Source organism: Protopterus annectens, chromosome 17.part0 (genome assembly GCF_019279795.1).
Source record: "Protopterus annectens isolate FY-2018-M chromosome 17.part0, PAN1.0, whole genome shotgun sequence".
Taxonomy (NCBI): Eukaryota; Metazoa; Chordata; order Ceratodontiformes; family Protopteridae; genus Protopterus; species Protopterus annectens.
Genome location: NC_056751.1, coordinates 97,259,906 through 97,272,022, shown reverse-complemented (window position 1 = coordinate 97,272,022; position 12,117 = coordinate 97,259,906). Strand labels below are relative to the sequence as shown.

At 37.1% G+C, this 12,117-nt stretch overlaps 1 protein-coding gene across 2 annotated transcripts in view; it reads left to right on the top strand.

Annotated features, from left to right (window-relative positions):
- The window catches only part of SLC49A3 (solute carrier family 49 member 3), a 1,094,331-nt gene that overhangs the window by 333,785 nt on the left and 748,429 nt on the right, over positions 1–12,117 (top strand). For both annotated transcript variants that reach the window (XM_044059106.1, XM_044059105.1), the window contains exons 4-6: positions 1,349–1,425; positions 1,522–1,659; positions 11,892–12,008. In XM_044059106.1, coding sequence (XP_043915041.1) covers positions 1,349–1,425; positions 1,522–1,659; positions 11,892–12,008 — 332 coding nt within the window. The remainder of the gene's footprint in view (positions 1–1,348; positions 1,426–1,521; positions 1,660–11,891; positions 12,009–12,117) is intronic.

The following is a 12,117-nucleotide window of genomic DNA, read 5'->3' as shown; positions in this document are numbered from 1 at the left end:
TATTCAGGAAAGAAGCTAATTTGCTACCAGTCAAATATAAGACTACAGCTATTTCGTGGTACCCTGCTGTTTCAGATTTTAAATCTAAACTCCTTCACTTATGTTGCCAAATGAATCACATTTAGAGAGAGAGAGAGAGAGAGACTATATAATCTGAAATCACAACTTGCTCAAGCTCTGTCATGCCATACTACCCCTCATTAAAAAGTGCAGCAATCATAGCTTCTCTATCGTAGGCCATACAATTTAGCAGTCTTCCCTCCTGTCATAAGAGACTTTAATGTTTTTTTTGAATTTAGGAAAAACTGCAAAGGCTACCTTTTCCTAGAAGATGAATTGCCATTGCATGTCTGACATTACTTGGGTTTAGTAAATTGTGTCCTCCTTTTCTGTAACTTTTCTTCTGTGTAATTTTATGACCACCACTTCTTACTCACTTTGTTATTCAGTGTTGGTTGGTCTTTCTTTCTTTCTTCTCCCTTCTTTGCATCACTTCATCTTCTTTCATTCTACTTCATCTTTCTTTTTAACCTATGCATCTTTCTATGTCTTATTCACAATTTTTTAATTCCCTCTTTCTCGTGTTCCTTCTTTTTTCTTTTACTTCATTTTACTTTTTCATTTGTCGTCTTCTTTTCCTTCTTATTCTTCACTCTGTATTTTATTTTATTACAATGTTATATTCATCCATATTCATAGTTACTAAAATGAATATTATCATTACTGTTTATCCTGGTTTTTAATTTGTCTGCTTATGGTTATTGTCCCTTATTGTTGCTGCTTTATGTTTCTTTTCTCATTTCCCCAGGAACAGCCTGAATTTTTTTCTTTTGGATCAGTGCTTTATCCTGGTTAACAAATCTAAATAAGTAAGTAAGTAATTAAATCTGGGGGAAATTGTACAATAAACTATAACCAGGTAAACAGAACACTGTCACATGTCCATATGTGCAATTATATATGTGTGTATACACAAATGTTCTTAGTAATCCACAGGATTGGCTATGTTTGCAGTACTTTACATATGTGGGATAGTTGATTTGTATACTTACTATTCAGCATCCTTACCAAGCTAATTCAAAATACTTTGTTTCCTACTGGCATTCTCCACAAGTCCTCCTGTGACTGCTTAACAAAGCCAAGGGTTTTAACCTAGATTGCACCACTGATGATTTACCACATGGTGCAGTTGATAAATATAGGATTGCATGTATTTGTAAACTTAAAAACATTTATAAGAATTTAGTTGATGTATGTGTTCAGTATTGATATATTCTTTGATGAAAATACTGAAAGTTGTAACAGAAATGTTAAAATGCAACTCTTCTTTTCTCTACTTTTTACCTAGCAAATCCATTTGGAATAATGTTAGCCAATTTGCTTTCTCCAATAATTGTGACAGACAAAAGCTACATTCCATTAATGGTAAGATGCAGTGTTCATTGATTTTCAGCATTTGAATATGTATTCTTTGGTCCACAATCAGTGTACAACAACTATGAACTGTATTTTATTTTTCAGCTGGGTATTTATTCTATCCCTGCTACATTGGCGTGTATTTTGGCAACAGCTGGCATTCGGGAAAAAGCACCCCCTACACCTCCATCAGCCAGTGCACTTAGTTCTACCTCTGAACCTTTTTGGACAGGAATGAAAATGGTAAAAATTATACTACATTTGTCAAGTAAAGCAGCACTTTACCTGGCAACTTTGTTAATTGAAAAAATACACATTTCTCACGGCAGTACTTTTCTGAAGAAGAATAGTTTGGAATTGCTATATATTTTTTGAAGATGTTTTTTGGGAGGGTGCCACTGTAATTCAATAGCATTGTTTCACACTTACATTATGATATATTTCTCTAGTATAATTAGTTGAAAGATATTCTTGTAGATGCAGTGAAATAAATTAGTAATAATGATTCCTTCACAGCACACTGGCAAAAATATCCCAACTAGTGTGCAGAAGGTATCAAAATAGATATGTTCGGTCTCACCAATCAAAGGAGGATTTTTTATTGCAGCTAGAGCATTTCATTCAAAACATACAAAAACCTGGCCTAAATCTGAAAATATGACTGTTGCTACATGTCTTTGATAAACTATTGAAATATGTGTATTATTAGCTTGAGAGCAGCTTGAATAACAATATACCTTTCACCGACACAAATTTGGTCAGCAGTCTTTTGCTTTCAACCAATATTTAAAAAAATCAGAAAAAAATATTACCCCATAACCTACATTTGTGTACCTGTCATTATTTCAGCTGTCGTACCCTCAAAAGCTTCCTATGTAACTTAAACATTATTGTCTACTACTGCTTTACTCATTTATCCCATTTTACCCACTGCTACCACTTTAACATTTCCCTTCTACTCTCTCTCTCTGTCTCTCCCTCCTGTGATATTTCTACAAATTTTACTTTAAATGTGTATGATGTATGACATTAACTGCACTCTTACTTACCTGTACCTTACATAAAAGCATTCTCAAACTTCAGTTTCCTTTTTTCTACCATTAATGTAGAAGATTTATTAGTTATCGTTTATTTTTTCCCATATAAAGCACTAGTTAGCATCTGTGTGAAGGTGCAGGAATTCAAAAGATAAATGTGCAGTGCATTTGCTAACAGCTTAGGACAGCCCGCTGGATGCTTTTGTGCATGCTGTCTGGTGAGGTCAGAGTCACAAAACAGACAAATGAAGGCAGAAGGAATCAAACCCTGCACAACAGAATCAGTTCTTACTCCTGTTGTACTAAGTACCAGACAGACTGTTGTAGCATAACACAGTGCATTTCACACCCATGTGCCTGCAAAAAAAAAAGAAAAATAAGCTAAATTGAAAATGTATTCACCATTAAAATATTAACATTAAAATGTAGAATACATGCTGTTCTGTTTATTCACAGCCAAATAATAAACACACTGTCAACAGTCAGTAAAACAAGAGAACCAAGAATTGTACCAAAAGAACATGGCTCATATGATGATTCTCCTATTTACTACATTTGATTCCTTCCTCCCCTTATTCCCTAACTACTGTGTGTTGCAGGAACCACACATTTATGCATGACTGCGCACCTCAAATAGCTGCTTGAGAACAAGTCAATGCATACATTCATAAAAAATGGTCCAGAAACATATCTTAGCTTACTGCTGTTAGAATCACACAGTGGACTGTTGCAACCTCCCTTTGCTTTCTGAACTCTTTCTTTCTTAGCTCAAGAATCAGAGGTAAAGACCCCAAATCAGAAATAGATTGTAAATGTTTCTCTTATATACTTATAAAGTTATTAGGATAAAAAACTTTGCATTAACAAACATTTTCTGAGGGATACAAGTTCTGAAACTCATGTGCCTGTTATTATTTAATGACTGCAATCCATAAAAAATTACCAGAAATCCACAATTTATGAAAGGAATGAACAGTAATATCGCTCAATATCTTTGCTCAAGAATTCTAGACAAAAGCCAAAAATAATGAAGGAACAGAGGCTCAGATTTTATCTGTTTATTAACCAGGTAAATTGTCTGTACAAAGTGACCGTTTTCAGGGGTGACCCAAGAGCACTGTCTGTGTGAAGTACTCTAAGTCACACAGCAGATAAGCGGAAGTGGTGAAAGGATTCAGAAACTGTACTTTTCACTACAGGAAGTAGTTTAACATCTCAGAGACTTACATGCCAGGGAAGTGCAATTACCTTGAAATATATTTTCTGAACAAGAACTATGAAACTCTAATGAATTGGCATTACTGACTGACTGTTATCCTCAGTGATTAATCAGAAAATTAAGATGTTAACGAACATCTGGCAGTTACTAAGTGGATTAAAGCTCTCAGCTGTTAATGAGCTCCTTTCTTTAGTCGTGGATACAATGTATGATTCTTTCTATCTCTACTTGCCTACAGTATGACTCTGTTCAACATACTTTACTCTTGCAAAAAGGATAGAGGGTAGGTATGAGATGGCACTTCTGGAAAATGGGAGACAGCATGCATATGAGGCATGCATTTACTGCTCATAAATATGAAGCAGAAGTCAGAAATGCTTGTATGCATTTTCTGAACAGAACTCTAGTGACACCATCTGGCATTATTACTGACTGAATAACAATGACTGAGATTATTACTGGCTGATTGTAAATCTATGTTACTTGGTTTGATGTTCATCTTGGAGGTAAAGGAACACACAAACACACATTAATACTCACCCACGCACAGTTTGGAGGAATGCCAATTTAAGTTATTAACATATTTTTGATATGTGTGGAGAAAAGAACCCCTTTCCAGCAAAATCCCTCAAGGCCACAGAACAAATATGCAGACTCCACACAAAAGGCACTCCAGCATATATCCATGAAGAAGAAATAAAATATTCACATTTCACTAAATGTGAAAAAAAAATTACCAAACTAGGTGATACCAATGAATCTGTCTGGAATGGTGGGCTGGTTGTAGAAAAACTACAGTCTGTAATAGCTTTCTTTTACTTTTGGTAGGAGCAGGGTGCTTATACAGTTATTGTTGTATCAAGAATATGTAATACAGGTTAAACAGTCCTAGTACAAAGTAGGGCATTCACAGAATTAGAAAGCAGTTGACTTTGTACATGTTTCATCATGTGCCCATCTCTGAAGGAAAAAAGTAACAAACACATTCTACTGCATATAAAGAAGATTCCCTCATAGGGAAATTGCATTACATTACTAGCAGAGCATATCAGTGTTACCCAAATTTACATGGATTGGATTGTAGGGAATAGTCAGGAAATCCAGCCCTGGAGTGAAAATGAGTATTGGAGATGAGGTGAATAATAGTGGCCTTAACAGTGAAGCTACCTCTCATGGTGGCAAAGAAGAAACCTATGGAATCAAGCCACAATAAATAAATAAATAAATAAATAAATAAATAAATAAATAAATAAATACATAAAAATACAAAATAAAGAAGCATTATGACTGGAATTATTTATAGGGAAATTAATTGTTAAACTAAGTAATTTTAATTGACTTCCTTCCAATAGTATTTAAGTCATTTGGGACTATCCACATTTTTGGAAGAGGTATTCTGTTTTTTGAGAGAAGTTTCAGATAATTTTAACATCTTTTTGTTTCAAACACTTTGAACGTTTCTGTCCCCTGATGCACATTCAAGAACATTTTTCAGCTGATAACGTAATTCTTTTTGTAGACACATTTATTCCATTTCTAATAGCATTCTAAACATTTACAGTGTGGTTATTAGTAGCCAGACAGATAAGTCGCAGTAAGTCCAGCTTTCATTTTTTTTCCGATAAATTTGAGATGCAACAACACTTCAGGACAAACAACATACCAAGCATAATTTATACCAAATAGAAGACCAGTCTCTCCATATGGCAGTCTCTGATCTCTCGAATATGGCAGGCAGAAAATCCGAAAAAAAGGCCATGGTTATCCGATGTCATGGCAGCAAGCTCATTCATAATGCAAAAGCAGCAAAACTAGTAGCAATGTTGCTACCTGACAAGACCACACTTATTTAAGCTCCAGGAAGTCTCTTTCTGAGCTAATGAGAGAGAGCAAGAGAGAAAGTTCTTGGAAGTGAAAATCAGAGAAATGTAGTCTTTTTCTTTTATCAATGTTGAAAGAAAAAGAGACACACAAATGAGTTTTTTTTCTTTTTTGGGCCATAGGCAGTTTCTTAGGTTGCCTTTTAATGGATCTGGTCTTGAACATTGGTGCTTTGTGGGTCTTGTCTCGTTAAAAAATGAATAAACAAATATATTCTCCATGAAGTGAAGTTTGCTAATCTGACTGGTATTTAGAATGAATTACACATAGGGTACCACTCACCTGAAATAAAACAGTTAAATCTGCATTCTTAAAGCATCCAAACAAAAGGGTAAAAAGATCACATGCACAAAATGAGACAGGAATGTGATATAAAAGAACTTTAGCAAGAGGAAGGGTATAAATGTTTGAGAATTGGTGAAGGACCAACAATAAAACATGAACAAATGCAAATAAAATTTAGTAAGGAATACTTTAGAAGACTAACATTAATATTGAAAACAGCTTTGACACTTATGAACAAAGTCCAAGCTATAAACCAATGTGCTCTTCCTGTCTTAACTTACAGTTTTGGAGTGATTCACTGGTCCCAAAAGGCGTTGAATCTGTTTGACAGGAAGACAAGAAGGATGCTTCATGTTTATCAAATGATTTATAAAAATCAGTGTATACCAAGGCTATGTATTCCCCATTTGGAAGGAGGTATGGGCCTTCATCTGTATCTGCTAACCTGACAAGACCCAAATGTTGTGAAAGTTTTAAAACATGAAGAGAATAAGTCTAAGATGACTTCCCTGCTTAGTTTACCAGAAGCATATCGGTGTCAAGCAGGAATGGAAATCAGACCAGAAGTAGATACAAATCAGGTAGCAACTGAATTTGCCAAAAAACAAAAGAAAGAATATAAGGTGAAGGATCAGATGAGAAGGCAAGAAATGTGTAAAATATGTAAATATAGTTGCAAGTACAGAAAACTCTCGGAAGAACCTTTGTTGATCAGGATTGAATGCAGGAATGGTTGAGGAGAGGTGAATTTAAACCAAAAGACAAAAGGTTAATATTGGCAGCCCAAGACACTGGAGTACATACACGTTGGTTTACAAAGTCCATTGAACATGTGGGAGAAACAGACAATTGTAGATTTTGTAAAACAGAATTGGAAACAGTCATACATCTTGTTGCTGGTCGTGATATACTAATGGCAGAAGAACTGTATACTGAAAGGCATAATAATTTGGCCAGACTATTGCATTGAGGATTGTGCAAACATTATAGTATTGAAATAACTGAAAAACATTGGAAACATAAGCTACAAAGCATTAGAGAAAATGATGAAGTTTACATCACATAGAATCCCCCATTACCAACAGTTCAAAAAATAGATGTGAGGAAACCAGATATAGTAGTCCATGAAAAGAAGACTAAGGTAGCATTGATCATTGAAATTTCTACACCCAGTGACTACAGTGTCTTACATACAGAAAGAAATGCAAAGTCATAAAATACTAGAATTTGCAGGCAAAAACGAGGGCAATATGGAAGAAGGGTACCCAGAGAGATCCAGTAGTAGAAGTAGGAGCAATGGGTCTGGGACATCCAGTCAGTACCCCACCAGACTGCAGCAATAATGTGATGTCCCCTACTATGCTGGGTCAGTAACTAAGGAGTTTCAGTCCTCACTACTGACTCCAGTGTGAGACTGTCACTTAAACAGGCGTAAAATTGCACACTTTCCCCTAAGGGCACAACAGGAACATGCTGTATAACCTGTGACTGGACTGTATACTTCTGTCCACCCCTAATGTAACTACTTATTACGCACTTCAGAGCAATGTGTCCCAGTTTAAGACCTCTGATATACTCATAATTAAATAAATTAAATCTCACAAATCCAAACACTTCTGGGAAAGCCTGACACAGATTTCCAGCTGTGCCTCTTCCCCAAAATAATATGGTAATACGCTTCCACCAATCAGAGAGCCTACATGCCCCTTTAAAGAGGTGTCCAAGTATGAAAATTGGATATTAAAACAAATGATAGCAAATGAGCTAAACAACCAGGCAACATGGCCCAGGAAGCTATCAAAGCAGGTATAAGCACTCTCAAATCCCTAAAGAAAACACTGATTGACCAGCCACAGTGTAAGTTAATAAAAATATTTAATAATGAGCAAAAGTGATTAAAAATATAAAACAGTAATTCCCAATAAACAAACAGAGCTCAAGCACCAGGAAACTGCAATCAATATTGAAGGATAGAAATCCAACATGTAGAAAAACTCTGATTAGTTATAATTTTCCTATCTGACTAAAGAACACTGTCCCTGATCTAAACTAAATCATTAAAACAGAGCAAAGGCAGGCTTACAGTTCTTGGTGAGTCCTTTTTGGGTATCCACTGCACAGTACAGCTGTGAATAACTGACAACTGCAACTGGCAACTATAACTGGCTATTAACTGGCAACAACTGACTTCAACTGTCTTCAACAGGCTCTTTTATAGACTAGCTTAACTGTCACAACTGTTCCAGTTCTAATTTTCATTTTCTAATTCGAAAATCAACCAACAGCTGTTTACTAAAGTCCCTTCCTGTTTTTCAGCGTCTGGCAGGAACACATAGCAACTGTCAAAATTCCGATGACATCATCTGCAGATCAGCTGATTCTAAGACAGTCTGCATTTAGAATCTTCTTCACAAATAAGCGCAGTTAGAAATGTAAAGGAGCAGTGTTCAAGTCCTTAAAACATTCTGTAGAAACAGATTATAAACCAACATATAAGAATTTATTTACAATATCATAGCTAGTCATGCTGGTATATAATACACAGGTTAATTATGTACAAAAACTTAACTTCAGCCAGACATGCCAGCACAGATGACAGTGTCTAATTTCTTCACCCCCCCCCCCGTGACTCAAGCACAGTTTTCAAGTGACACTTGAAAAGCGACACTTGAGAAAAATAGGTCTGTCTGTGAGTATCAACCCATTCCTCTCCTAGGCAATCCTTTTGCACTGGCATTATTAACCCCACTGTGGTGTTCTTCTCCATCTGAGGAAACTTAGCTTCACACCCCCATAATTTGAAGCATCTACTTGCACAACAAATTCTTTGCCATAATCTGGGCTAGCTAACACAGGGGGTCCTCTCAAAATCTCTTTTAAGTTTTTGGAATGCCTGTTCGCAAGCTGTGATTAATACTACCTTATCCGGTTTATTTTTTCCTAGCTGGGTCAGTAAGGGGTGCAGCCACTGCACCACAACAGGGCACTAATTTTCCTTACTACCCCGCTGTCTCTAGAAATGCTTTCACTTGTTTTTTAGTAATAGGAACTGGTCACGCTTGAATAGCTTCCACTTTGATCTGCAAATGTCCGTAGTATAGTCTTTAATGTAGAGTTTAACCTCTCCATAAGACCATTAGTCTGGGGATGGTAAAGGGTGGTCTCTAAATGTTTTACCTCACAATGCTTCCACAAACAAGTCAGCAGGTCTGACATGAAGTTGGCACCTCGATTAGTCAGTATCTCCCTCGGAAGATCTGCCTTGCTAAAAATTTCTAGCAAAGCATTTACCACATTTTCTACATCAGTATTACCTGCAAAAGGAATTTTAGGAACAATAACTAGAAGTGGCAGACAGTAGGCTCTAGACTCAACCAACTGCCATACTACCTCACCTTCTAGCCCTCTCTTAGGAGTCCACTTTCTATACAACAAACCTTCCTTCTCTACCTCAATATCACCTGCACAAGGAATATTAGGGAATATAGCTAGAAGTGGCAGATGGTAAGCTCTAGGCCCGACCAGCTGCCATACTACCTCACCTTTCAGTCCCCCCTTAGGACCCACTCTTTATACAACAAACCTTTATTCCCATATACAAGCTTCCCTCCTCCTTGAGCCTCAGTTGCTTCCTTAGCCATCTCTCTCAAGCTTTGTAATGTAGAGTCCGTAAGTTGAGCCTGTCTCAACTCGACCTTGTGACTCTGCCGACTTCCCCATCCACAGGAAGTCCGGTAACTACCAATAGCTGTGCCTCACTGACAATCTGGGTACTATCACTCACCTCCGTCCTTGCAGTCACTGTGTCCAAAGGAACATCAGTACCTACCAGCAGCTGTGCCTCACTTTCAGACTTACTCCTACAGAAAGCTTCTTCTCTAGAATAGCCATCACACCAGTCCCAGCTTGATGTATGAGATTTGTCTGAGTCTTGCCCAGGCTACTGGACATACATGCCTGTCTCCAAGCTTCACTGCGTGTCACTGCATGCACACAAGGTACTGCATCATCAAAATCATTCCCTATCAGGAGATCTGCAAGAGTATCCTCAAACACACCTACCTGTTTGCTTCCTCTTCCACATTCCCATTAAAGATGAACCCTAGCCAGTGGTATTTGGAATGAGGTCCCTCCCAAAGCTCTGATTGGAGTGGACTGTCCTAGCAAGTACTGCTCTTCTCTAACCACTTCAGGCCTCACAATTGTTATATCAGAAGCTGTGTCTGTCTTAACAGTAACCTGTTTACCATCTACTAAGATAGGATATAGATTTTGGTGATAGTTTGGCACCCCTGTTGTTTCCAAATAGCTTACCACTGACAGTTTGTCACCCCCCCCCCACTTGCTGGCTTCCTCACCTTTTGTTTCTCACCTTGACTCGATGGACATTTGACTGCTATGTGGCCTCTCTGGTTACATTTGAAACATCTAATCTCTAACCATGTACTTGGACTAGTAGTTTTCCCTGTTACCGGTGTACTCTGATGGAGTGGTTTAGACTTCCCCCCATGGGTTCCCTTATGTTCACGTGCAACACTGGGTATCCCTTTATTATGCACTGGTGCTCTGCTTGCTAAGTAGAGATCCCCTTTTCTCCCCAACTCCTTCTCAGAGTTACACTGTCTGTCTGCTAACCAGATTCTCATGTCATCAGGCAAAGTACTAAGGGCTTGTTCCAAGGTCTGCCAGTCCCTCAAAAGTGGTGACCTGGCACCCATTCACCCATCTGTGAAAGTAAGTCCTTAAATCAACAATATAATCATGCACACTTTCATCTGTCTTGCATCTATGTTCACAAATCTTTTTTCTGTAAACTTCAGTTGTTAGTTTAAAACAATCTAGAAGACAGTTCTTAACTTTATTATAATTCAGACAATCTGCACCAGACAATTTTGACATGGCCTGAACAATTTTACCATGGAGTAAAGGAGTCAGGAGCCAAACTCAGAGCTCACAGTCAACATCATACGGTCTACATACTCTCTCAAATATATAAATAAAACTATCAAAGACATCCCCGTCCCTGTATTAAGGAAAAAGCTTACTGACATTTATGGCTTCTGGGGTCCGGTTATTCCCTTCCCCATTACCTCCATGACCCTCTCGAAGGGTAAGAAGCTCCATTTCATGCCAGCATTGTCTCTAGTTTTCCTCGGCTTCTAAATGTTTGGCCTCCAGTTCATATTGCCGCTGTTTCTCCTCAGCCTCCTTTTGTTGGACTTAAGGAAATTCCTGCCCTTTAGCTACGTTGTTTCTGAGTATCTGTGACTTTTTACTTTTTTAAGTCTTTACTGGTGCATTCGGGCCAATAACGTCAAACCCCACCAGCTGTATACATGCTCCTCTTGTTGTAATCCCATAATTAGCATGGTGGTGCTAATGTAAGAGGGCAGCTCTCCTGTTTATACTGTAGTCATAGTATTAATACACACATATATTTCTACTGCATTGACTACTGTTCTGTCTCTGTCCCTTAACCATACTTCGTGAGGTTGTCTGTCTCACTGCACCTTAGGTATCTAATAATCTGCAGATGTTTTTCCTTGTATTTTTGTGTGTAGAAGTTGAAATTTTGCTTGTAATATAGCATCTGCATTTTTTCAGTATGTTCAAGGACCATGGTACAATGCTTAACCAAATTTCAAATTTATGACATTACATGGTTTAGCTGCTTATGGTAATATGAAGTCAGAAGCTGGTTTTAATATTTATTTAGTTTATTTGACTTTATTTATTTTTAAGTATACTTGCTTTAGTAAGTTACAATAAATCTAAATTGTCTTAATATCCATTTGTATTAGGAAAATGCTACTAATAGGCTTTTGACTAATAGTAAAATGGTTTTGCAGGCTTCTTTTTATTATAATTTAGGTAGTCACATTATGTATAGAGTTCTGCTTGGTCCATCTTCTGTTATTGATTCCTGTATTATCCTTATATTTATCCCATTGTTTTGTGTCATATTGCTAATTTACGGATCTAGAGAGTCACTCATCTCCTGTAGTTTTATTTACTGGTTGACATTTATTCTATTTTACTTATTTATTTTGCAGCTTTTCCAGAATAGAGCATATGTACTCTTAATGTGCTGCTTTGGAGTTGGATGTGGTATTTTTACCGCCTTTTCTACACTACTGGAGCAAATTCTCTGTGTCAGAGGGCATTCAAATGTAAGTTTAAGATAACAATCTGTGGTACTCGTTTAACAAATGATCCTGAGAACATTTTGTTTGCAGTAAATATGAAACTGAATATTATTTACTTTTCCTAGAATACAGT